This window comes from Oncorhynchus kisutch, linkage group LG10, assembly GCF_002021735.2.
Source record: "Oncorhynchus kisutch isolate 150728-3 linkage group LG10, Okis_V2, whole genome shotgun sequence".
Lineage (NCBI taxonomy): Eukaryota > Metazoa > Chordata > Actinopteri > Salmoniformes > Salmonidae > Oncorhynchus > Oncorhynchus kisutch.
Genome location: NC_034183.2, coordinates 33,749,358 through 33,775,938, shown reverse-complemented (window position 1 = coordinate 33,775,938; position 26,581 = coordinate 33,749,358). Strand labels below are relative to the sequence as shown.

At 41.7% G+C, this 26,581-nt stretch overlaps 2 protein-coding genes across 10 annotated transcripts in view; one reads left to right on the top strand and one right to left on the bottom strand.

Annotated features, from left to right (window-relative positions):
* Positions 1–16,717, bottom strand: part of LOC109898077 (KICSTOR complex protein SZT2) — a 107,008-nt gene extending 90,291 nt beyond the window's left edge. For all 6 annotated transcript variants that reach the window (XM_031833571.1, XM_031833575.1, XM_031833572.1 and 3 more), the window contains exons 1-8: positions 16,514–16,717; positions 15,778–15,903; positions 15,301–15,474; positions 11,615–11,785; positions 11,231–11,374; positions 9,892–10,057; positions 9,530–9,636; positions 3,657–3,867 (exon numbers count right to left, since the gene is read on the bottom strand). In XM_031833571.1, the coding sequence (XP_031689431.1) occupies positions 3,657–3,867; positions 9,530–9,636; positions 9,892–10,057; positions 11,231–11,374; positions 11,615–11,785; positions 15,301–15,474; positions 15,778–15,903; positions 16,514–16,537 (1,123 nt within the window). In that variant the 5' untranslated portion in view covers positions 16,538–16,717. The remainder of the gene's footprint in view (positions 1–3,656; positions 3,868–9,529; positions 9,637–9,891; positions 10,058–11,230; positions 11,375–11,614; positions 11,786–15,300; positions 15,475–15,777; positions 15,904–16,513) is intronic.
* A 34-nt stretch (positions 16,718–16,751) lies between these two features.
* On the top strand, positions 16,752–19,622 carry LOC109898076 (mediator of RNA polymerase II transcription subunit 8). 4 transcript variants are annotated; one of them, XM_020492848.2, is made up of 7 exons: positions 16,752–17,018; positions 17,214–17,335; positions 17,679–17,823; positions 18,008–18,148; positions 18,678–18,765; positions 18,927–19,163; positions 19,427–19,622. In XM_020492848.2, exons 1-7 carry the CDS (start codon positions 17,013–17,015, stop codon positions 19,492–19,494), a joined length of 807 nt encoding a protein of 268 aa, XP_020348437.1. In that variant the 5' UTR covers positions 16,752–17,012; the 3' UTR covers positions 19,495–19,622. The 4 variants fall into 4 exon arrangements, with proteins under 4 accessions (XP_020348437.1, XP_031689437.1, XP_031689438.1 ...); XM_031833577.1 differs by having other exon boundaries at positions 16,899–17,018; positions 18,927–19,159; XM_031833578.1 differs by lacking the exon at positions 16,752–17,018 and having other exon boundaries at positions 17,214–17,551; positions 18,927–19,159.
* The last annotated feature ends 6,959 nt before the right edge of the window (positions 19,623–26,581 follow it).

Below are 26,581 nucleotides of genomic sequence, written 5' to 3'. Positions count from 1 at the left end.
TGCACTGTACGCGACGGGAAGGCCCTACAGAGGGTGGTGAGGACGGCCCAGTGCATCACTGACAAACAGAATCCTAAACAGCTTCTATCCCCTGGCCATAAGACTGTGAATGGCTCACAACCTCTCCCACAGACTATCCACCCAAACAGACACAACATATGCTGCTGCTAAAATCATTATTGATTAGATGAATTATTCCATTAATATGCTGTCGATTGATTATTGATTGCCATCTCTGCAGCACTCCACCAAATCAGGCCTTTATGGTAGTGGCCAGACAGAAGCCACTCTGCAGTAAAAGGCATATGACAGCATGGTTGGAGTTTGCCAAAAGGCACCTAAAGGACTCTCAGACCATGAGAAACAACAATCTATGTTCTGATGAAACCAAGATTGAACTCTTTGGCCTGAATACCAAGCATCACGTCTGGGGGAAACCTGGCAACATCCCTACGGCGAAGCATGGTGGTGGCAGCATCATGCTGGGAGGATGATTTTCAGCGGCAGGAATCCCGATCAAACATCTCTGGAGAGACCTGAAAATAGCTTTGCAGTGACGCTCCCCATCCAACCTGACAGAGGTTGAGAGGATCTGCAGAGAAGAATGGGAGAAACTCCCCAAATACAGGTGTGCAAAGCTTGCAGTGTCATACCCAAGAAGACCCGAGGCTGAAGTCGCAGCCAAAGGTGCTTCAACAAAGTACTGAGTAAAGGGTCTGAATAGGGAGAAGGTCAGAGAACTGAAATTGTGGTGCCAGGACAACAACCTCTCCTTCAATGTGAGCAAGACAAAGGAGCTGATCGTGGACTACAGGAAAGCCGGATAGAGCGAGCCGGATAGGCCCCCATTAACATCAATGGGGCTGTAGTGGAGCTGGTCGAGAGTTTCAAGTTCCTTGGTACCCATATCACCAACGAACTATCATGGTCCAAACACACCAAGACAGACGTGAAGAGAGCACGACAACACCTTTTCCGCCTCAGCAAACTGAAAACATTTGGCATGGGTCCCCAGATGCTCAAAAAGTTCTACAGCTGCACCATCATGACCGGTTGCATCACTGCCTGGTATGGCAACTGCTCGGCATCTGACCGTAAGGCGCTACAGAGGGTAGTGTGTATGGCCCAGTACATCACTGGGGTCAAGCTTCCTGCCATCCAGGACCTATATAATAGGCTGTGTCAGAGGAAAGCCCATAAAACTGTCAGAGACTCCAGTCACCCAAGTCATAGACTGTTTTCTCTGCTACCGCATGGAAAGCGGTACCAGAGCGCCAAGACTGCTGAACAATTAATCAAATGGCCACCGGAATATTACATTGACCCCCCCTCCCATTTGTTTTGTACACTGCTGCTACTCGCTGTTAGCACAGCTGAAAACTGTTGTTCTGATTAAAGAAGCAATAAAACTTCTTTAGACTAGTTGAGTATCTGGAGCATCAGCATTTGTGGGTTCGATTACAGGCTCAAAATGGCTAGAAACAAAGACCTTTCTTCTGAAACTCGTCCGTCCATTCTTGTTCCGAGAAATTAAGGATATTCCATGCGAGAAATTGCCAAGAAACTGAAGATCTCGTAAAACGCTGTGTACTACTCCCTTCACAGAACAGCGCAAACTGGCTTGAACCAGAATAGAAAGAGGAGTGGGAGGCCCCGATGCACAACTGACCAAGAGGACAAGTACATTAGAGTGTCTAGTTTGAGAAACAGACACTTCACAAGTCCTCAAATGGCAGCTTCATTAACAGCATCCTGGAGTCGCCTCTTCCCTGTTGGCGTTGAGACTGGTGTTTGCGGGTACTATTTAATTAAGCTGCCAGTTGAGGACTTATTAAACAAATCAAAATATATTTGAGATTTGAGATTCTTCAAAGTAGCCACCCTTTGCCTTGACGACAGCTTTGCACACTCTTGGAATTCTCTCAACTAGCTTCATGAATGTATTTAAATTAAACAGGTGTACCTTGTTAAAAGTTCATTTGTGGAATTTCTTTCCTTCTTAATGAGTTTGAGCTAATCAGTTGTGTTGTGACAAGGAACTGGTGGTATACAGAAGATGGTCATTTACCAAATAGGGCTAAGTCCATATTATGTCAACAGCAGCTCAAATAAGCAAAGAGAAATGACAGTCCATCATTACATTAAGACATGAAGGTCAGTCAATCTGGAAAACTTCAAGAACTTTGAAGGTTTCTTCAGGTGCAGTCTCAAAACCCATCAAGCGCTATGATGAAACTGTCTCTCATGAGGACCGCCACAGGAAAGGAAGACCCAGAGTTACCTCTGCTGCAGAGAATAAGTTAATTAGAGTTAACAGCACCTCAGATTGCAGCCCAAATAAATGATTCACCGAGTTCAAGTAACAGACACATCTCAACATCAACGGTTCAGAGGAGACTGTGTGAATCAAGGCTTCCTGGTCGAATTGCTGCAAAGAAACCACCCACAACTAAAAGACACCAATAACAAGAAGAGACTTGCTAGGGCCCAAAAACAAAAGCAATGGACATTAGACCGGTGTCCAAATTTGAGATTTTTGGTTCCAACCGCTGTCTTTGTGAGACGCAGAGTAGGTGAACGGAAAATCTCTGCATGTATGGTTCCCACCGTGGAGCGTGGAGGAGGTGTGATGGTGTGGAGGTGCTTTGCTGGTGACACTATGATTTATTTATGAATTTAAGGAACACTTAACCAGCATGGCTACAACAGCATTCTGCAGCAATACGCAATCCCCTCTGGTTTGTGCTTAGTGGAAATATCATTTGTTTTTCAAAAGGACAATGACCCCAAAAACAACACCAGGATGTGTAAGAAGAGTGATGAAGTGCTGCATCAGATGACCTGGCCTCCACAATCACCCAACCTCAAACCAATGAGTTGAGTTTGGGATGAGTTGGACCACAGAGTGAAGGAAAAACAGCAAATGCCCAGCATATGTGCAAACTCCTTCAAGACTGTTGGAAAAGCATTCCAGATGAAGCTGGTTGAGAGAATGCCAAGAGTGTGCAAATATAAAATACATTTTGATTTGTTTAACACTTTGTTGCTCTATACATGATTCCATATGTGTTATTTCATAGTGTTGATGTGTTCACCATTATTCTACAATATAGAAAATAGTACAAATAAAGAAAAACCCTGGAATGAGTAGGTGTGTTCAACATTTTGACTGGTACTGTATATTTTGGGGTAAGGTGACTAGGCATCAGGATATATTATAAACTGTTTAGGAGCAGTGTATATGATGATGGTATGTGAGTGTGTGAAGTCAGTGTAAATGTGTGTGCATGTTGTGTGTGCGTAAGCAAATGAAGTGAGTAGGTGAGTGAGTGAGTGTTGGAGTGTGTGTTGGAGTGTCAGTGTGCGTGAGTGTGTAGATAACTGAGTGTCATTAGAAACTATAAATAAAATACAAAGGTGTAGCCATTTTGTTAGCTATTTAGCCATCTTATGGCTTGGGGATAGAAACTGTTCTATTTTCTATTATTAACTGTTGGAAAGAGCTCTCAAGTTAAGAATTTCACTGTACTGTTTTACACCTGTTGTATCCTAGGCTCGTGGCGAATACACATTAAAACTTGAAATATCGTCAATGTCAAATATTCAACTTAATCATATGTCGGCCCAACCCTAACGAATGCCATGCTCTTTCTTACCACAGTAGTACTCAGGGTTCATGGATTCGCTGGTCTTGAGGAAGGAGTATGTGAGGAAGGCCTTGTGGTAGGTGTTCATATCCTGACAGGCCAGATCAGGCTCAGGGCAGCTGGATAGGTAGGAGCCAAAGGTCGCCAGGGAGATAAACTTCATCAACTCAACATTAGGGATGTACCCAAAACTACAATTGTAGGAGTAGGCCCCACCCACCTAAACAGACAGACACAGAGAATAGCAACAAAATATGAAACAAATCACAACTACAGACTCTCCACAATATGTAAATTACAGCAGGTATCATAAATATTCACACCACTATTTTTCTCATTTTGTTGCGTTACAAAGTGGGATTGAAATGCATTTACTTGTACTTTTGTCATTGATCTTCAGAAGATATTCCATAATGTCAAAGCGAAAAGAAAATTCTACAAACAATTATAAATTAATACAAATTAAATAACTAAAATATAGTTGTTGCATAAGTATTCACCCCCCTTTGTTGACGCAAGCCTGACCTAGTTCAGGAGTCATTTAGGCTTGCGTGTGTATGGACCATGAAAGTTTGTTGGTGATGTAGACATCAAGGAACTTGAAACTAAAATGTAGGTTTACTCATGGGAATTAGCCAATATGGATAGGGCTAAATCAAAATATTTGTGACAGAATAAATATGAAAAGCATAAGCATGGTAGCAATTGAAAGGGAACCGTTTGGAGATTATGGGAAAAGTATTAGACCAAAGTTGAGGACACAACAGTTCACCTGACAAAACTGAATCCAAACATTACACCTTTGATTCTACGTTACATTTACCTTACTTGTTGATAACGAAATCTGAAAATACTCTGGATACATTCAGTAACATAAGAAAATTCCTGAAAAATGTGGGGTAGGACAGGAATGAGTTAGTCTTGCTAACCCTAGCCTCTCTGCATCCCTGCTGTGTAGTCATATGGGTTGCGTGTCAGCCACGCTAGGTTACGAGCTACCAAATCACATACGTCCAACAAAAGACATCACTGAGTAAGTGCTTGCTTATTTTCAAGCGTGGTGGTAGCTGCATCAAGAAATGGGATGGAGGTAAGCACAGGCAAAATCCAATAGGAAAACCTGCTTCAGTCTGCTTTTAACCAGACACCGGGAGAGGAATTCACCTTTTAGCAGGACAATAAACTAAACTCTGCAAAAAAAGAAACGTCCTCTCACTGTCAACTGCATTTATTTTCAGCAAACTTAACATGTGTAAATACTTGTATGATCATAACAAGATTCAACAACTTGCCTACCGTCTGTAAGCTGTTAGTCTTAACGACCGTTCCACAGGTGCGTGTTCATTAATTGTTTATGGTTCTTTGAAGCATGGGAAACAGTGTTGAAACCCTTTACAATGAAAATCTGTGAAGTTATTTCGATTTTTACAAATTATCTTTGAAAGACAGGGTCCTGAAAAAGAGACGTTTCTTTTTTTGCTGAGTTTACAACACAAGGCCAAATCTACACTGGAGTTGCTTCCAAGAAGACAGTGAGTGGCCAAATCAAATCAAATGTTATTTGTCACATGCACCAAACAGAACAGGTGTGGACCTTACCGGCACTTTTACTGAAATGTTGATTAATGTGCACTGTCCCTGTAAAAATAAAAATAAACTCAAACTCAATGCTTACTTACAAGCCCTTAACTCCATTTCTTTAACCGCGTTGTTGATTAAGAAAATATTTACTAAATAAAATAAAATAAATAAATATAAAAGTAACATGAAAATGACATAACAATAAAGAGGCTATATACAGGGGGTACCGGTACCAATATCAATGTGCGGGGGTACAGGTTAGTTAAGGTAATTTGTAAACTAACTATGTATATAATAAAGAGCAAGTAGCAGCAGTGTAAAAAAAAAAAAAGGGGGTGGTGTCAATGTACATAGTCCAGGTGGCCATTTGATTAATTGTTTAGTAGTCTTATGGCTTCGGGGTAGCTGTTGTTAAGGAGCCTTTTGGTCCTAGACTTGGCGCTCCCGTACCAATTGCCGTTCGGTAGCAGAGAAAACAGTCTAGGACTGGACTGGAGTCTCAAAACATTTTTGGGCCTTCCTCTGGATGTCAGGAAGCTTGGCCCCAGTGATGTACTGGGCCATATGCACTACCCTCCGTAACGCCTTACGGTCAGATGCCGAGCAGTTGCCAAACCAGACAAAGATGCAACCGGTCAGGATGTTTGATGGTGCAGCTGGAGCACTTTGAGGATTTGGGAACCCATGCAAAATCTTTTCAGTCTCCTGAGGGGAAAAAATATGTTGTCGTGCCCTCTTCACAACGGTCTTGGTGTGATTGGACCATGATAGTTCGTTGGTGATGTGGACATCAAGGAACTTCAAACTCTCGACCCGCTCCACTTCAGCATCTTTGATGTTAATGGGGGCCAGCTCAGCTCTCCTTTTCCTGTAGTCCATGATCAGCTCCTTTGTCTTGCTCACATTGAGGGAGAAGTTGTTGTCTTGTCTCTGACCTCCTCCCTATAGACTGCCTCATCGTTGTCAGTGTTAAGACCTACCACCGTGTCGTCAGCCAACTTAATGATGGTGTTGGAGTCGTGCTTGGCCACGCAGTCGTGGGTGAACAGTGAGTACATGAGGGAACTAAGCACGCACTCCTGAGGATCCCCAGTGTTGAGGAACAGCAAGGCAGATGTGTTGTTACCTACCCTTACCACCTGGGTAGGAAGTCTGGGTAGGAAGCCTGTCAGGAAGTCCAGGATCCAGTTGCAGAGGGAGGTCCTTAGCTTAGTGATAAGCTTTGTGGGTACTATGGTGTTGAACGCTAAGCTGTAGTCAATGATCAGCATTCTCACATAGGTGTTCCTTTTGTCCAGGTGGGAAAGGGCATTGTGGAATGCGATTGAGATTGCGTCATCTGTGTATCTGTTGTTGGTGTTATGCAAATTGGAGTGGGTCTAGGGTTTCCGGCATGATGGTGTTGATTAGAGCCATGACCAGCCTTTCAAAGCACTTCATGGCTACCGACGTGAGTGCTACGGGGGCGGTAATCATTTAGCCAGGTTACCTTTGCATTCTTGGGAACAGGGACTATGGTGATCTATATGAAACATGAGGGTATTACAGACTCGGTCAGGGAGAGGTTGAAAATGTCAGTGAAGACACTTGCCAGTTGTTCCACGCATGCTTTGAGTACACGTCCTGGTAATCCGTCTGGCCCCGCAGCGTTGTGAATGTTGAACTGTTTAAAGTTCTTGCTCACATTGGGCTCCCGAGAGGCGCAGTGGTCTAAATCAAATCAAAGTTTATTTGTCACGTGCACCGAATACAACAGGTATTCACGTTACAGTGAAATGCTTACTTACAGGCTCTAAACAATAGTGCAAAAAAGGTGTTAGGTAAGTAAAGAAATAAAACAACAGTAAAAAGACAGGCTATATAGAGTAGTGAGGCTATAAAAGTAGCGAGGCTACATACAGACACCGGTTAGTTAGGCTGATTGAGGTAGTATGTACATGTAGATATGGTTAAAGTGACTATGCATATGGTGAACAGAGAGTAGCAGTGTAAAAGAGGGGTTGGTGGGTGGTGAGTGGCAGGACACAATGCAGATAGCCCGGTTAGCCAATGTGTGGGAGCACTGTTTGGTCGGCCCAATTGAGGTAGTATGTACATGAATGTATAGTTAAAGTGACTATACATATATGATAAACAGAGAGTAGCAGCAGCGTAAAAAGAGTGGTTGGGGGGGGGAACACAATGCAAATAGTCCGGGTAGTCATATGATTACTTGTTCAGGAGTCTTATGGATTGGGGATAAAAACTGTTGTGAAGCCTTTTTGTCCTAGACTTGGCATTCCGGTACCGCTTGCCATGCGGTAGTAGAGAGAACAGTCTATGACTGGGGTGGCTGTGGTCTTTGACAATTTTTAGGGCCTTCCTCTGACACCGCCTGGTGTAGAGGTCCTGGATGGCAGGCAGCTTAGCCCCAGTGATGTACTGGACCATACGCACTACCCTCTGTAGTGTCTTGCGGTCAGAGGCCGAGCAAGTGATGCAACCAGTCACGATGCTCTCGATGTTGGCACAGCATCTCAGTGCAAGAAGAGTCACTACAGTCCCTGGTTTGATTCCAGACTGTATCACATCCTGCCGTGATTGGGAGTCCCATATGGCGGTGCACAATTGGCCCAGCGTCGTCAGGGTTTGGCCGTCATTGTAAATAAGATTTTTTTTCTTAACTGTTTTGCCTAATTAAATAAAATAAAAGTTTTTAAAATCACAGTCGTCCAGAACAGCTGGTGCTCTCATGCATGCTTCAGTGTTGCTTGCCTCCAAGTGAGCATAAAAGGCATTTAGCTCATCTGGTAGGCTTGCATCACTGGACAGCTCGCGGCTGGGTTTCCCTTTGTAGTCTATAATAGTTTTCAAGCCCAGTCACATCTGACGAGCATCAGAGCCAGAGTAGTAGGATTCAATCGTAGTCCTGTATTGACGCTTTAGCTGTTTGATGGTTCATCTGAGGGCATAGCCTGATTTCTTATAAGCGTACGGTTTAGTGTCCGGCTCCTTGAAAGCGGCAGTTTTAACCTTTAGCTCGGTGCGGATGTTGCCTGTAATCCATGGCTTCTGGTTGGGATATGTACATGCGGTTATTGTGGGTACGATGTCGTCAATGCACTTATTGATGAAGCTGGTGACTGATGTGGTGTACTCCTCAATGCCATCGGAAGAATCCCAGAACATATTCCATTCTGTGCTAGTAAAACAGTCCTGTTGCATAGCATCCGCATCATCTGACCACTTCCGTATTGAGCGAGTCACTGGTACTTCCTGCTTTAGTTGTTGCTTGTAAGCAGGAATCAGGAGGATATAATTATGGACAGATTTGCCAAATGGAAGGCGAGGGAGAGCTTGTATGCATCTCTGTGTGTGGAGTAAATGTGGTCTAATGTTTTTTTCCTCTGGTTGCACATGTGACATGCTGGTAAAAATGAGGTAAGACGGATTTCAGTTCGCCTGCATTAAAGTCCCCGGCCACCAGGTGCGCCGCTTCTGGATGAGCATTTTCCAGTTACTGTTCTGACTTAAATCTGCTTGAATATCTATGGCAAGATATGAAAATTGCTGTGTAGCCATGACCCCCAACTCCTTGACAGAACTTACATTTTTTTTTAAAGAATAATGGGCAAACATTGCACAATCCAGGTGTGCAAAATAAGAAACAACTCACCTCACAGTCTGAATGCGTGAACCGGACTGATTTTTTTGTCCCTTTTTCATATACATCCTGACGTTTCTCTTCTAATCCAAGACGACTCACAGCTATAATCACTGCCAAAGTTCTTTCTGACATGTATTGACTGAGGTAAATACTTCTCTAATCAAGGTATATTCGTGTTTTCATACAATTGTATTACTTTTTAAGAATTGTTAGTAAGGAAAACCACTTTGACATTAGAATATTTTGTGAACACCAAAAATTCAATCAAATCAATTTTATTCCCACTTTGTAAGACAAAATGGGGGTGAATACTTACGATACCCAAATAAAAATATATTCAGAACGAACTAAGATTACAAAAGTACTGTCATTGAATGATAGATATTAGACCGTAATTAGTAAATGGACTTTTGTAAAGAGCAGTTGCCTGCTAGTCTGGAATCCAAACTGAATCCATGCTGCGTTTCACTTTGTTAAACAGAGCATGGATTCAGTTTGGATTCCAGGCTAGTTGCCGGCCTTTGCTGAGAAGATACAACAATCTATGCAGTAGATGACAGACAGCAGTTCTCATGGTGTGTCAGCATGTTGTAATGTAGACTGAATACAAATAGCAGTTTGATCCACTGGGCTATGTTGTGGCATGTTTCAGTACCTGGACGAAGGAGCAGGCGATGGTTCCACTCCTGAGCTGGTTCAGAAGGGTCTCACACACAGCCACATCAGGCACACTGGTCACCCCGTCTGTGATGATGATTATACCTGGGAGAGGTGACAGGAACTGTGTCATAGGCCTAAAATAATCAATCATGTATAAATAAATCAGATCTCCCTTCGATGGTGCCTTTAGACAATTACTTTGATAGTGCCCTTTCAGACCAGGCTAGATCACTCAATAGGTTGCAATAAAGGAGGACCTTAACATAAGTCTGACTCAAACAAGTGTCATTTCTCCCTATGGAACCAGCCTTGAGAAGCTCAACTTTAACAGTGAAGGTATTGACAGACTTAACCAACCTGCGGAGGAGTTGGGGGGCAGCAGCTGTAGAGCTAGGATGCCCTGTCGCACCATGCTGACCAGCCCGACGTCTGCAGTCACCATGGAAACACCATGTTTCCTCACAGGCACCTCCTCCATGGTGATGTCACTGCCAAGCCCGGAGCACGGGATTGGCCCATCAGACTATCAGAGACAAATTGAATAATAATCAACTGAGATCAACCTGGAAATTATATCAAACATCTTCTAACAACATTTTCATAGTCATACTCTACTCCAGAGACATATACAGTACAGTCAGGTACAAAATTATTGGCACCCATGATAAAGATTAGCAAAAACACTATATAAAATAAATAATGCAAATACTGTACTACTGTATATTTTTGCTCCCAAAAATTGTGAAATTATATTATTTTGTACTAATACAATTCCTCAAAGAAATATATTTTGTTTAACAAGTAATAATTTTAAAAAATCTAAAAGATAAGGTAAAAATTATTGGACCTGTTTTCAATACTCCGCAAAACAACCCTTGTGATGATAACGACACTGACCCTTTTTCTAAAATGTTTTATGTGTTGGAGACCACATTGGGAGGGACCTTACACCATTACTCCATACAGAACCTTCCCAGATGCTTGATATCCTTCGTCTGCACTTAAGGACTGCCCTCTTCAAATTCAAACCACAGGTTTTCAATGGGGTTCTAGTCCGGAGACTGAGATGGCCATTGCAAAATGTTGATTTAGTGGTCAATTAAACCATTTCTTTGTGATTTTTGATAGGTGCTATGTTTTACAGTAGGCATGACGTCATTTTCTGAAGGTCAACAACCATTTGTCTCTTTTCAATTGTGAGTTCTTTGCCTTTTCCCATGCTGATGATTATCAAAGTGATTTTACATGTGTATTACCTCATTTTTATAACCCAGTGAAACAGAAAGCCATAATACAGTTCCTTAAATACGACTAATAAAAATTAAAAAGTAGAATCTTAATGCAGATGTAATTTTGTTTGTTTAAGAATCTTTAGGGTTGGCAATCATTTTGACCCCTATCTTTTTGAGATAATTATTTTTTTAAACCAAATCTCTTTAATATATATATATATATATATATATATAAAATATAATTTCCCCCCTCTTTTTGAGCATACAATATAGCTCTGCACTTGAATAATTTATTTTATACACTCTTTTTTGCTCATCTTTATCAAGGGTGCCAATAATTTTGGACCTGACTGTATTATACATATGTAATTATATGGTTCTGTTCTCGAGTAAAAAGATTGACAGATGACCTAAAAGGTATTGTAATAACCATATAGTACTGTAATAACCATGTGTCCTCTTGCCTGGTCGTGCTGCTGTTGAAGATGGCTGTGCTGCTGTTGAAGGACCTCTGCAATGTTGTTCTCCACTGATCGCAGCTGCTGGTAGACCTGGTGTAGGAACTGAACCAGGTCTGTACGATTCAGCTGACAACCCTGCACCAACACCTACAGTCAAAGGAGACACAACACAGTTTCTTTATAGGTGTGATGGAGTGGAAAGTCCTTCTAGTTTTCAGTAGTGATACACTTAACAATCACCTACATTGGCTCACATGACTAGAGTGTATTACTATAGTTCCCATCCCCTTTAAAATCCATCTCCATCATGGGTAGCACATCTACCTGCACCCGTCTCTGGTTCAATCACCAAGTAGTATATAATTTTGATATGAATAATATGATCACCTGGTGTGTATTGAGCCCAATAATGGAGGAATAAGCCAGGATAGTGACAAAGATTTCCGGCTGGAAAACAAGATCTGTGCCTGGAACATTGAAGGGTCGGACCAGTCCAGCTAAGCATCGTGACAAGGCATGGAATACCTCATCAAATATCATCTCCCCCGTGCTGTCATCCTGTGAACAGAAGGCAAAACTAACATGATGTACCTAACATACCAAACAACACATCATGAGAAGGATCTGCTCTTGGCATTCGACCAAAATAGCCATAGCATAAAAGTGTGATATGTTACACGATTTTCATAAAGGATTATAAACTTCCTCCTGCCGTCAAAAAGAAAAGCATCCCTTCATAGATTCCCATAGATGCTTGTAAAATAGTCCTATTGCACACATTGTCCAACAAGCAGGGTTCAAATCCAGGTCTCCTGCATGCCATTGCTTATAATGGCGTGCTTGTTTTCTAATGGAGCTCAGCGGTTCAGAGAACCACCTTCATTATAGGTTTTCCGTTAGGAAATTGTAGCGCCGGACAACAGGACCAGGAATATTTTAATTTACTGGCCATTTGAGAAATTGACCAGAACCATATGCATTAGCTGCGTAACCCATTAGGGCATCCACCTACGACGCTCAGAAATCACATTTAGATTATGGTAATTCAAATTCGCAATGTGGCCAGAGCGCGTGGCCATGGGCCTAGCTGATTATTGGGTTGCGGCTGTCAGTGAAAAGTAATTAAAATATGTGTGAACATAATAACATAACATGTTGAGACAAGAAGAAGGGGAGGGGTGTGGAAAAGATTTTGGCTAGTCTCTCTCCAGAATGGCTCACCCGTCTCCCGCCAATTCTTAGCATTCATTGTTTAACTTTGTGAACGGTTTGCCCTTTGACTGTTCATTTTGATCAATTCCCCATTACATACAGTACCAGTCAAAAGTTGATACACCTATTCATTCAAGGGTTTTTATTTTATTTTGACCATTTAATACATTGAAGAATAATAGTGAAGACGTCAAAACTATGAAATAACACATATGGAATCATGTAGTGAGTATAAAAAGTGTTAAACAAATTTAAATATATTTTATATTTGAGATTCTTCAAAATAGCCACCCTTTGCCTTGATGACAGCTTTACACAAATCTTTCAACCAGCTTCACCTGGAATGCTTTTCCAACAGTCTTGAAGGAGTTCCCACATATGCTGAGCACTTGTTGGCTTCTTTTCCTTAACTCAATTGAGATGGTTTGGGATGAGTTGGACCATCACAACTGGGTTGAGGTTGGGTGATTGTAGATGCCAGGTCATCTGATGGAGCACTCAATCACTCTCCGTCATGGTCAAATAGCCCTTACACAGCCTGGAGGTATGTTTTGGGTCAGATGGGATTGCGTATCGCTGCAGAATGCTGTGGTAGCGATACTGGTTAAGTGTGCCTTGAATTATAAATAAATCACAGACAGTGTCACCAGCAAAGCACCCCCACACCATCACACCTCCTCCTCCATGCTTCACGGTGGGAACCACACATGCAGCGATCATCCGTTCACCTACTCTGCGTCTCACAAAGACACAGCGGTTGGAACCAAAAATCTCAAATTTGGACTCATCAGACCAAAGGACAGATTTCCACCAGTCTAATGTCCATCGCTCAGGTTTCTTGGCCCACGCAAGTCTATTCTTGTTATTGGTGTCCTTTAGTAGTGGGTGGTTTCTTTGCAGCAATTCGACCATGTAAGCCTGATTCATACAGTCTCCTCTGAAAAGTTGATGTTGAGATGGGTTTGCTCTTGAACTCGGTGATGCATTTATTTGGTCTGAAATCTGAGGTGCAGTTAACTCTAATGAACGTATCATCTGTAGCAGAGGTAACCCTGGGTCTTCCTTTCCTGTGGTGGTCCTCATGAGAGACAGTTTCATCATATCGCTTGGCGGTTTTTGAGACTGCACTTGAAGAAACCTTCAAAGTTCTTGAAATTTTCCAGATTGACTGACCTTCATGTCTTAATGTAATGATGGACTGTTGTTTCTCTTTGCTTATTTGAGCTGTTCCTGCCATAATATGGACTTGGTCTTTTACCAAATAGGGCTATCTTCTGTATACCACCACTACCTTGTCACAACAACTGATTGGCTCAAACTCATAAAGGAAAGAAATTCCACATATTAACAAGGCACACCTGTTAACTGAAATACATTCATGAAGCTGGTTGAGAGAATGCCAAGAGTGTGCAAAGCTGTCATCAAGGCAAAGGGTGGCTACTTTGAAGAATCTCAAATATATTGTGATTTGTTTAACACTTTTTTGGTTACTACATAATTCCATATGTGTTATTTCATAGTTTTACGGTATTAACTATTATTCTACAAATGTAGAAAATAGTAAAAAACAAATAAAGACAAATCCTGGAATGAGTAGCTGTGTCCAAACTTTTGACTGGTACTGTATGTCACCAGCAGTACATATGTAATTGGGAATTAATAAATAGAGTAGCTCAACACCTACAGAAAAGGTAGGCAGACAGGCTGAGTAGAGAGGAATGCAATTGAAAGAACCTGAATTTATCATATTATTTTCTACCATTTCTATTTGTCAGCTTTATGTATTTGGACTTAATTGACAATTAAGTTACATGCTTACTGCTGCATTTGCCTATAGGCTATGAGTTCCATGCGCTAATTTCTTTAGCCGCCTATGGATCACGGTGTGTCAACGTGTCCATGTGGCAGAGGCTGGTGCTCTCGCAATAGTTGAATTTTAACTTTTAGATCTATACCATTTTTATGATTAACCACGTGACAATGATTTTAAGAAACACATTTTTTTTTATTCAAATGAAAAACTATTCCATGGAAATGCACATATGAAAATCATTACTGGCACACAGATGGGTACAAATGGTTGGATAAATTGTAAGCTACCACAAACTTGAAACTCACGCACCTACGAAGTCTTTATAAAATAATTGCCTCCACGTTTCCATGGTTGGATTTGTCTGTAGGCTACTTTGAAGCAAGGTAAGACACGCCTCATAATATGATGTAAAACATTCAGGTTTTGAAACAATTAAGTAGGTCTATGTTTTCAAAATGCATACTGCCTCCAGCTCATATTGTAAAGTGGTGGTGACGCACTGATAGTCTGTTGCCTGTACTTGAATGTGAGGCGCGCTTCTAAAGATAGTAGGCCTAGCTCTTTTTAATCGTGCACAAACCGATTTTACCCCACGATGGCATTTAGGGAATGGGCTTACAAAAGCCAGCTGAGGAGCTGCAGGAGAAATCCTGCTCAAAATAGACTCTGTATGTTGTATGTTTGTGATAGTTGTGTTGGATAATTAAGATGGGCTACATGATGATTAACGAAAATATACACGGCAATTTAATTCCACTATATTATGCAAATTAACCCAGACAGATAAGCATGACGGTATTGATGCATTTCCATCAACTGGTATTTCCAACTATGAACAACTGGTATTTCCAACCTGGTCATTTTGGCCAACCACAGTTTTATAAAAATGCTTTTCATTATTATAAAAAAATTTTTTGGGGGGGGTACAAAAGCCGGCAATTGCGGACTAATGGAAAACCTGCTCCATTAGGTATCTGTTTTAACCCAAGTAGCCTAGATTGTGTTTAGTAGCCTAGTTTGTAACTTGTTGAAGAAGCCTCTTACTCACCACGATCCCAGTGGAGGGGCTGAGGTCCAGCTCGATGATGAAGCGGTACCTGCGGGCCAGGAAGGTGACCCGAGTGGAAGGTACCAGCAGGTAGGGTATGGTGGAGGGGGGAAAGTCTGGCTGCCACCCCTTCGGCAAGATGCTGAGCAGGTCCAGCTCATTCTCAGAGTTCAGCTGCACAGTAGGTGGAACCACAACAATCCTCATCAACAACAACCCAAAGGATATATGGTCATTGAGCAGATGCTAAGTTTCATCAAAAGCAACTTGAAGTGACACATCGATTCAGTATATATGGAACATGCGGGAACATCAGTACATCATAACTATAAAAATAGTGATTCAACCATCTCCTCTGGGCTGGTCCCAGATCTATTTATGCTGTTTTTCCAACCCCTATGGTCGTGGTCATTGACGAGACAGCACAACAGATCTAGGAGCAGGCTACATCTCCTCCAGTAGAGCTAATTAACCCACCAGTTCAGACTTTGGGGCTGGCCAGATGACCTGGTTAAGCTTGCCCAGGAACCAAGCCAGACGTACATTCCTTGAGATACGGTACTCCTCCTTCATCAGCAGGTACACCTGGTCTGCCTCCTCCACCTGAAGAAAGAGAATATTCAAACATATAGTATTCTCCTGAAAGGAATGACAGAGCCTGATCACCCAAGCAGGTTTCTGCAAATATCTTGATGAACTTTTCTAATGGGTACTGAGGTCGCAGACTGCATCTGCAAAGGAAGGACTATCCTGTCACTGTACCTTTTGTTCAATATTGTCTTAGCAAGAAGATACACTTTATTTATGTCCGTAAGCAAGGCTTTACCACAATACATTGACAACATTAAACATTTAGCATATTCTGGGTGTAAAGTATCATATGCCATTACGCTGTGTGACATCATTGCAAAGCTTAATGAGCAGCATTCTGATCCCAATTTGACTCATGGGATGCACGGCATGACACTGGCAAAACAACTTGGCTATAGCTAAATATGGCCTGTATGGCCTGTCATATGCTGTATTTTACAGCATATGTAACGTTGCAGTATCTTTGGTATGCTCAGTCAGACGCGAGCGCTTTGCTACACGCCAACTAAAATTAGCGTTGCTCTGCTAGCTGTTTTACTTGGAGATGTTAGCTATAGCTAGCATAACAAGCTATAGCTAGTGACAGGTCAGGGCTACAAAACCATGAACCTCAGTAAATTACCTCATTGTCCTGTCTCTCTGCCATGCCTTGTATGGCATAACTAGCAGGTTCTGTGAAAGCTCCGAGGATATTTTCAGGCCCTGGCTGACATATAACGACTTGTTCAGTTCGTTTTCATGCACGATTGCTGGCTAACGTTGTATTTTGTTTATTTGGTTAAGAAGCACGTGACCTGGATGCTCGCACCCTCGTCTTTCCGCCGGAACAACACAGCTAGACCTCGAAGGTTTTGTAGTTCTAATTTATTTTGATTCCGATATGACCAGCTTTCTGAAAATAATGCGTGCAGATAAGCGTTATAGCATATATTATTGAATATTTCACGGCATGATGACTCAAAGACAGGATTATGTGGCGACTTCAGTATAAAGGTGTGGAACATACAGCAAAATTATTCTCAACGGAACATGCGCACTGTTGCGCTAATTGTTTACTTCCGGTTAAGATTATTTCTTTTTTTTAGCTGGCTAGCTAGTTAACATAACGAGAGGCGGATAAAATGCAGGTAAAGTGCGTTTTCTACAAATGTTAAATTCCTAAGCAGTCAGTTGTTTGAAATTAAAACCATTGAATAAAAATCACCATCGCAGGTTAAATATTTCGTTTGATTCAGCTCACATTATCCAATTACTCTGCTACTTTAGGTAAAAAGGTAACGTTAGTTAGCTAATCAAATGTCTCTTTAATTGTTTATATCAAGCAACGGGAAGAAAAATTACTGGAAGCATCCGTGGAATCCCTTATTTCCCGCGTGGCTCATCTAAAAAACGCTCTTCACAGTTTCATCTACAAGTTGGAAAACGAGTATGAACGACTGACATGGTAACTTAAGTGACGAGCTAACTTTAGACAGCATTGCGCATGCAACACGTTCAACTGATTAGTTAGTTAGCCAACTCTCGAGAACCCAAGCCCATACACCCATTGGGTTCTCTTTCAAACAAATTTCCACCGCGTGGTGTGTATAAATGCTGAGTTTGGAGAAAGCGAACCAAGGTCCTAGTGTTGCTTTTGGAATTACATCACTTAAACCAATATGTAAGGATGTAAGACTTGGCTAGCTAACGAGCTATTTGGATAAATACATATCATTGAAAGTGAATATACTCTTCTAGCTAATTCATGAAGTTGTTGTGTCTCTGTAATTGAACAACTTGGACAACAGGCCCTCAGTGTTGGACAACTTTGCCCTCCTGTCCGGTCAGTTGAATACCATCAATAAACTGTTGAGGAATGAGAAGACACCATCTTTCCGTCAGCAGGTCATCATCCCCCTTCTGCTGTCTCCAGACAGGGATGAGGAACTAGCTGTGAGTATATTTTCTGTGGATACGGATTAGCCTGATTAAACCAGACTGAATACTGTGTTCACTAAGTGAAACAATGGTGAGAATAGCATTGATTCTGGTTTAACCAGGCTAGAGGAGGATGACTTTACAGATACCATTACCCTAGTCTTTGCTTACATCCATACACACTGCGCCCACTCTCCAGAAACTGACAGAGCAGCGTGTGCCTGTGTTCAGCCATGAGATTGTGCCAGATCACCTGCGCACCAAGCCTGATCCTGAGGTGGAGGAGCAGGAGAAACAGCTGAGTGCAGAAGCTGCCCGGATAGGACCTGAGGTGGCACAGGTAAACAGACATGGTCTTTATCTAAACACACAAGTTCTTTATGGCAGCTGTGTGAGGAGAGTAGGTCTCTGGTTCACATAAGGCAACCTGTATCCTTTTCTTACTACTGAGTGAAGTTGTACATCCACCATTTGTTGGAAAGGACAATACAACAAGAAAATATTGAGGCCACTTCAAGCAAGTGTGACGGACCTCAATATGCTTGCTTTAGCAGCTTCACTTCGCCTCGGTACAATGCCGTACAACAGCTCATACCAGGGTCATCTGCCCGCTTGACAACGCTGTTAGTCAGTTGTACCACTGAAAATGTACCAATTTGGCGAAGCAAGTGGATACATTTCAAGCTGTGGAGTGAGCTTACAGTACAATACATTTATTACATAATGAACATGACCATGGTGTGTGGTGGGAAGACACAATTCTAAGTAAAATGGTGCTTGTCATGTAATGCACATTGTAACCTTTTTATCTCACAACTATATTTGGAAGCAATGAGTAACAAAATAATCCCTTGTTTCTCCCACGACAGAAACAAATCCAGACACTGAATAAGCTATGCTCAAATCTACTGGAGAAACTGAACAATCCTCGCGATGACAGGGATGCAGAAAGTGCAGGTACACTGATTGAACCAAGATTACCTTTTTTTACCTGAACATTTAAACAAGCCAACCTAAGAACTGTGTTATGGAGTTGCTATTGATGCTAATGTACACACTGTCTAACCAAAGATCCATGTTATGGAGTTGATACTTATGCACTCTACTCTCTGTTTCAGCTATACGGCAAAACAAACCATCATTCAACACCGCTGACACCAATGCACTGGTGGCAGCGGTGGGCTTTGGCAAGGGGCTTTCGAAGTGCAGGCCCCCTGGGCCCGTTGCCCCTGGTCACCCAGGACAAGGACCCATGATGAGTGGAGGTCCCACCTTACAGCAAGTTACCATTGGTGGGGGTTCAGGACAGCAGCAAGGCATGGGGCCTGGTGCTCCTCAGCAACAGGGACAGGCAGGTATGATGCGCCTGAATATCATCATCTGGCTTTGCTATACTTTAAAGTCTTGTATTCATTTGAAGGCCCTTAATCAAGGTTATATAGACTTGTATAATAAAGGCAGTTGGTTGCTCAGACACAGATTATACCTAGTCCTGGACTAAAAATAACTAAATAGAGATCTTGGCTTAACGTGTATCTGGGTACCCGGCCCTAAAGGCATTGATCAAAGGACTGCTCTGTAACTGACTTTATTATTATTACATTTTTTTTTTTTTCAGGGAAAATGCCAAGCAACATCAAGACAAACATCAAGGCTGCCTCCTCAATGCATCCTTACAACCGATAAGATTCTCTATCCAATACTGATAAAGTATTCAGGATGATGAGAGAGTGACGTAAAGCAATGACAATTTTCATATTGATATATGCTGTGTTTTATCTTTTGATTAAATAAATCCATTTGAAAAGAAGGCATCATACAGTGTCGGTGAATGTAGTGAAACGGATATGTGCTTCAATTTGTGAACACTAGATGGCATGGTCTTCCCATTTATATTAGAGGGTCAAGACATTTTGCGAACTTGGTAATTGTTGCAGGAGAATCTAAAAGAAGATTTGATATTAATAATGAAAAGGGAATATTAGCTCTTTATTTTCTGATTTACCTTTATCCAGATAACCCACAATGTTAATTTATCACACAAAGAAAATGTGTTATCACAGACATGTTGAGCTATGTCTTTCAAAATATATAACACAAGTGTGGAGTTTAGTGTCAGAGTACAGGCATTATATTTCAGACCTTATATTTGAACTGCTTCACCATGTTGTCTGTCCAGTCTTTTGAACCCTCACACCGCTTCCTATCCCTCCCTACACTCTGCCTACATTGTGGCCGTTATGAATAATGTAGGGCCGGTGAGAGTAATGCAGCTGGACATTGCACTGCCTGGCCTGATAACGTCAAAGTCGTTAAGGGAGGAGATGAGAAAGTTGACGCTGACGTGTGGGGGGAGGCCTCTGTGCCCCACCGTGGTCTGTCCACTCTAATCCCTATCCCACCTCCCGCTGGGCGGGCGACACCACGGCACAGGCACAATGACCGCTGTGGCTGTCACCAGATACGACACAGGTCGCTGGGTGACCTACATACAAACACAGTGACATACACACACATACACCCTCTGTCCTATACTCACATACGCCTTCTGTCCTCTGCCGGGCCGCCGTCTTGCTGTGTCATCCACCATGCCCTGGTATGAGAGGAGCGTCTGCTGAGACAGCTAGAAGATGCACAGGTTCAGATTGTCTATAGATGTCTTAAAAACAATAGACTTCATAGCCAGTAGAATGTCCATCTGCCTATGTCCTATTGACCTACCTCTGAGAAAGACCTCTGAACAGGTTATTTTGCTACTCTTTATATTAAGGAAAATTAGTGCTGCAATTCTTGATTCAATAAAGAAAATGTTTCCGGTTGACGTGAGGCTATTGTAAAATTACACAGTGCCTTCAGAAAGTATTCACACCCCTTGACTTTTTCCCAGAATTTGTGTTACAGCTTCAATTGATTAAATTGTTATCTGTCACTGGCCTACACACTACCCCATAATGTCAAAGTGGAATTATGTTTTTAGAAATGTTTACAAATTAATAAAAATGAGAAGCTGAAATTGAGTCAATAGATATTTAACCCCTTTGTTATGGCAAGCTTACATAAGTTCTTGAGTAAAAAAAAATTATATGTGATACAAGTCACATACGTTGCATGGACTCACTCTGTGTTCAATAATCGTGTTTAACATGATTTTTGAATAACTACCTCTGTGCCCTACACATACAATTATATTTAAGCTCCCTCAGTCAAGCTGTGAATTTCAAACACAGATTCAAACACAAAGAACAGTGAGGTTTTGCAATGCCTCGGAAAGAAGGGCAGCTATTGGTAGATGGGTAAAATTTGAAAAAGAACAGACATTGAATATCCCTTTAAGCATGGTGAATTTTACACTTTGGGTGGTGTATCAATACACCAGTCACTACAAATATGCAGTCATCCTTCCTAACTCAGTTGCTGGAGAGGAAGGAAACCACTCAGGGATTTCACCATGATGACTATGGGTATGCCTGTCATTGGCAAGAACTAAGGAGTCTTTTATCGTAAAAAAAAGTAACTGAAGAAAGCTAAGCACCTGCAAAATCCTAGAGGAAAACATGGTTCAGTCTGCTTTCCAACAGACACTGGGAGACAAATTCACTTTTTAACAGGACAATAACCCAAAACACAAGGCCAAATATACACTAAAGTTGCTTACCAAGGCGACGTTGAATGTTCCTGAATGGCCTAGTTACCATTTTGAGTTAAATCAGCTTGAAAATCTATGGCATGACTTAAAACTGTCTTTATAGCATTGTACATCAACCAACTTGACAAAGGTATGAATACTTTCTGAAGGCACTGTATGTTGCACTTTCTCTGCTTTTCTTTACCCCTCCCCCCTTTTTTAAATCCTTGGGAAGCGTGGTGATAAAGAAGCAGGTTGGGGGATGGGCTGACCTCTACGCACATTCAATTAGCACTTACTGGAAGATAATATGTGAATAGATTAATTGTCCTACTAAATATTTAGTTAATAATGTGTATAGAACAATTGTCACGAGATGAATTGCAAGGTGTACCAGAAGTGCCTTCCTTTGATAAATAAGCAGTGAACTGGTCTTGTGGTGAATTTAGAGAGAGGCTGCATTGTTCTTATTATTCTCCTATTAATTGGTTGGGGATTCATAATCGTCTTATGTTTCCTCTCATTCTCTTATGTTTCCTCTCTCTGTTTCCTCTCATTCACATACTGATTCAGAATCATCATCAGAACACGTTTTACAGCTTGATTCTTATCTAAAATGATCAGGTGAGATCTGGAAATTCTTTTTAAGTGTTTTACCTTTTCTAGGATACAATGAGCTTCAGGACATCACTGAATGGCACTTAACAGTAGCCTGTTCTCTCTAGTACTGTAGAGCTTATGTAAATCAGTCAGGCCATATCCCTTTGGAGTAGTCTGCCCTAACTGACCATAAGGGGTCAGCGGTGTTTCACAACAGAATCGGGCAACGTTCTACAACCTACAGTAGTTCCTTCAGTCTTTAAAGTGCAAGTTCATGGTCCAGATGTACACTCTCTGATAGAGATATTTTAGAGTTCGTGTTGCCTTTTCTCTGACAATTATCATGACCCTTACATATTTTAATTCAGTGATAATTGCATATTTTTCTCCCTGAGTTTTGTGCATAAATATATACAGACACAAATAGAGCATCTCTCCTACAGACTAAATGAGGGGTAGGAGACATTCTGTGGTATGATACTTGGGACGGCAGGGAAACTCAATGTGACAGCTTCCTACCCATCCTAGTTCCTCTCTAAAAATCACAGTTTCCCCCAAAAACACCTTTGTAGATACGAAGGCATTTTTGTTGCCTTACAACCTGGAATTAAAATGGATTTTGGGGGTTTGCATCATTTGATTTACACAACACGCCTATCACTTTGAAGATGCAAAATATTTTTTATTGTGAAACAAACAAGAAATAAGATATTTTTTTAAACGAAAACTTGAGAGTGCATAACTTTTCATCCACCCAAAGTCAATACTTTGTACAGCACCTTTTGCAGCAATTATAGCTGCAAGTATCTTGTGTTATGTCTCTATAAGATTGGCACATCCAGCCACTGGGATTTTTGCCCATTCTTCAAGGCAAAACTGCTCCAGCTCCTTCAAGTTGGATGGGTTCTGCTGTTGTACAGCAATCTTTAAGTAATACCACAGATTCTCAATTGGATTGAGGTCTGGGCTTTGACTAGGCCATTCCAAGACATTTAAATGTTTCCCCTTAAACTACTCAAGTGTTGCTTTAGCAGTATGCTTAGGGTCATTGTCCTGCTGGAAGGTGAACCTCCGTCCCGGTCTCAAATCTCTGGAAGACAAACAGGTTTCCCTCAAGAATTTCCCTGTATTTAGCGCCATCCTTCATTCCTTCAATTCTGACCAGTTTCCCAGTCCCTGCCGATGAAAAACATGCCCACAGCATGATGCTGCCACCACCGTGCTTCACTGTGGGGATGGTGTTCTCAGGGTGATGAGAGGTGTTGGGTTTATGCCAGAGATAGCATTTTCCTTGATGGTCAAAAAGCTCATTTTAGTCTCATCTGACCAGAGTACCTTCTTCCATATATTTGGGGAGTCTCCCACATGCCTTTTGGCAAACACCAAACATGTTTGCTTATTTTTTTCTTTAAGCATTGGCTTTTTTCTGGCCACTCTTCCGTAAAGCCAAGCTCTGTGGAGTGTACGGCTTAAAGTGGTCCTATGGACAGTTACTCCAATCTCCGCTGTGGAGCTTTGCAGATCCTTCAGGGTTATTTTGGTCTCTTTGTTGCCTCTCATATTAATGCCCTCCTTGCCTGGTCCATGAGTTTTGGTGGGCGGCCCTCTCTTGGCAGGTTTGTTGTGGTGCCATATTCTTTCCATTTTTTAATAATGGATTTAATGGAGCTGCGTGGGATGGTCAAAGTTTCAGATATTTTTTATAACCCAACCCTGATCTGTACTTCTCCACAACTTTGTCCTTGACCTGTTTGGAGAGCTCCTTGGTATTCAAGGTGCCGCATTCTTGCAGACGCTGGGGCCTTTCAGAACAATTATTAGAAAATGGAAGACATACAAGACCACTGATAATCTCCCTCGATCTGGGGCTCCACGCAAGATCTCACCCCATGGGGTCAAAATGATCACAAGAACCACACGGAGGGACCTAGTGAATGACCTGCAGAGAGCTGGGACCAAAGTAACAAAGCCTACGATCAGTAACACACTACACCGCCAGGGACTCAAATCCTGCAGTGCCAGACGTGTCCCCCTGTTTAAGCCAGTACATGTCCAGGCCCGTCTGAAGTTTGCTAGAGAGCATTTGGATGATCCAGAAGAAGATTGGGAGAATGTCATATGGTCAGATGAAACCAAAATATAACTTTTTGGTAAAAACTCAACTCGTCGTGTTTGGAGGACAAAGAATGCTGAGTTGCATCCAAAGAACACCATACCTACTGTGAAGCATGGGGTTGGAAACATCATGCTTTGGGGCTGTTTTTCTGCAAAGATACCAGGTCGACTGATCCGTGTAAAGGAAAGAATGAATGGGGGCATGTATCGTGAGATTTTGAGTGAAAACCTCCTTCCATCAGCAAGGGTGAAGATGAAACGTGGCTGGGTCTTTCAGCATGCCCGCCCGGGCAACGAAGGAGTGGCTTCGTAAGAAGCATTTCAAGGTCCTGGAGTGGCCTAGCTAGTCTCCAGATCTCAACCCCATAGAAAATCTTTGGAGGGAGTTGAAAGTCCGTGTTGCCCAGCAACAGCCACAAAACATCACTGCTCTAGAGGAGATCTGCATGGAGGAATGGGCCAAAATACCAGCAACAGTGTGTGAAAACCTTGTGAAAACTTACAGAAAACGTTTGACCTCTGTCATTGCCAACAAAGGGTAGATAACAAAGTATTGAGATAAACTTTTGTAATTGACCAAATTCTTATTTTCCACCATAATTTGCAAATAAATTCATTTAAAATCCTACAATGTGATTTTCAAGATTTTTTTCTCATTTTGTCTGTCATAGTTGAAGTGTACCTATGATGAAAATACAGGCCTCTCTCATCTTTTTAAGTGGGAGAACTTGCACAATTGGTGGCTGACTAAATGCTTTTTTGCCCCACTGTATATACTGAGATGACGTGACAGATCATGTGACACTTAGATTGCACACATGTGGACTTTATTCAACTAATTATGTGACTTCTGAAGGTAATTGGTTTCACCAGGTCTTATTTGGGCGATTCATAGCAAAGGGGGTGAATACATATATGCATGCAACTTTTTTCAGTTTAATTTTTTTTTATTACACTATTTTGTGTATGTCCATTGCATGAAAACCAAATCAAATCAATTTAAACTACAGGTTGTAATGCAGCAAAATAGGAAAAATGCCAACGGGGGTGAATACTTTTGCAAGGCACTGTATGTAGCCCAGCAAGAGAGTCTTGGTTCTGGATTTGAATGCAAGGTGATTGTAATACCAGTATATATATATATATATATATATATATATATATATATATATATATATATGTCCCAGATCATCTAGAGAGGATCATGTTTAGCATTTCTCAGTTTGTTTTGGATTTATATTCCAAGATGGGTTGTCTTTGGCTTTGAATTCTCTTGAAATAATGTCTTTGGGCACAGTTTTCGAGGGAAATATAGGCTCTACATTTTTTGGAAGAAGATGACAAGGTCCATATCTGGCTCATTAAGAAAGCTTTAGGCTAACATTATAAAGCAACATTATAGCCTACAACATCAAACTCCCACACTAGAAAATGGACCATATCTCCCAAATGTAAAATCATTACACGGTTTAAGACATGAAAGACCATGATGACACACTGATTTGTAAAATCGTTTCAAACATGTCTCCTTTATGAAACTTCCAGCACCAGAGGATCAGAAGAATTCATTACAGATCTGTGGGTGGCAAAGCAAAGGTAAGAAGAAACGCATGCAATCCTTCCAACAACATTTTGCTCAAGTGACTTTGCCAAACTGAAAACCAATACAAATAGACACACACTTAGACCAGAGTTCCATCCATTTCAGTCCAGTCCATTCAAGAGGTAAACATTTGAATCTCACTTTACTTCCTGAATTGAAATGGCATTGACCCCAACCCTCCCTCAGTCGAGACTGCAGTATCTCCCTCACCATGAGGTGTCGATCCTCCATTCCCACTGCCCATCGTCATTCCCTGCCCAGTAGGACCCAGAGAGAGGTCCTTCCCTTAGCGATCTCCTCGAATGAGGGACCTCCATAATCTCCTGCCCCCCAGGACCACAACCCTTCAGCCCCTGCAATCAGACCACAGCCCCTCAGACCCTGCCATGTCTCTGCTTGCATAGCCATTCCCTCAGGCTTGCATTGCAGCCCTTCATACAGTGTATGATGGTTATTGTATTCCTACAGTGTATGTGTATTGTGCTGGCAGGCATTGGTTTTCTTTATGCACACTGTGAATAACACTAAACTTGATATGGGGGGTGTACATTATGCATTGTGTTGCCATTGATACAGTGTGGGCATTGGCAAGGGATTTGTGTGCGACATGCATTAGGTTGAAAGTATAGATATGACATAAGCTATGTATTAGCACTGAGATAGCTTATGCTCAACAAATGTGTGTTATTGGATACTAATAGCAGAAAACAAACACAAAATCAAGCACAAATGAAAAATATGGATTGTGAGGGACTACAAATAGTGGCCAGCAATAAACACCACCACTTTGGTTGGCATCGGTCTTCTTCCTAACTTAATTTGTATCTCAG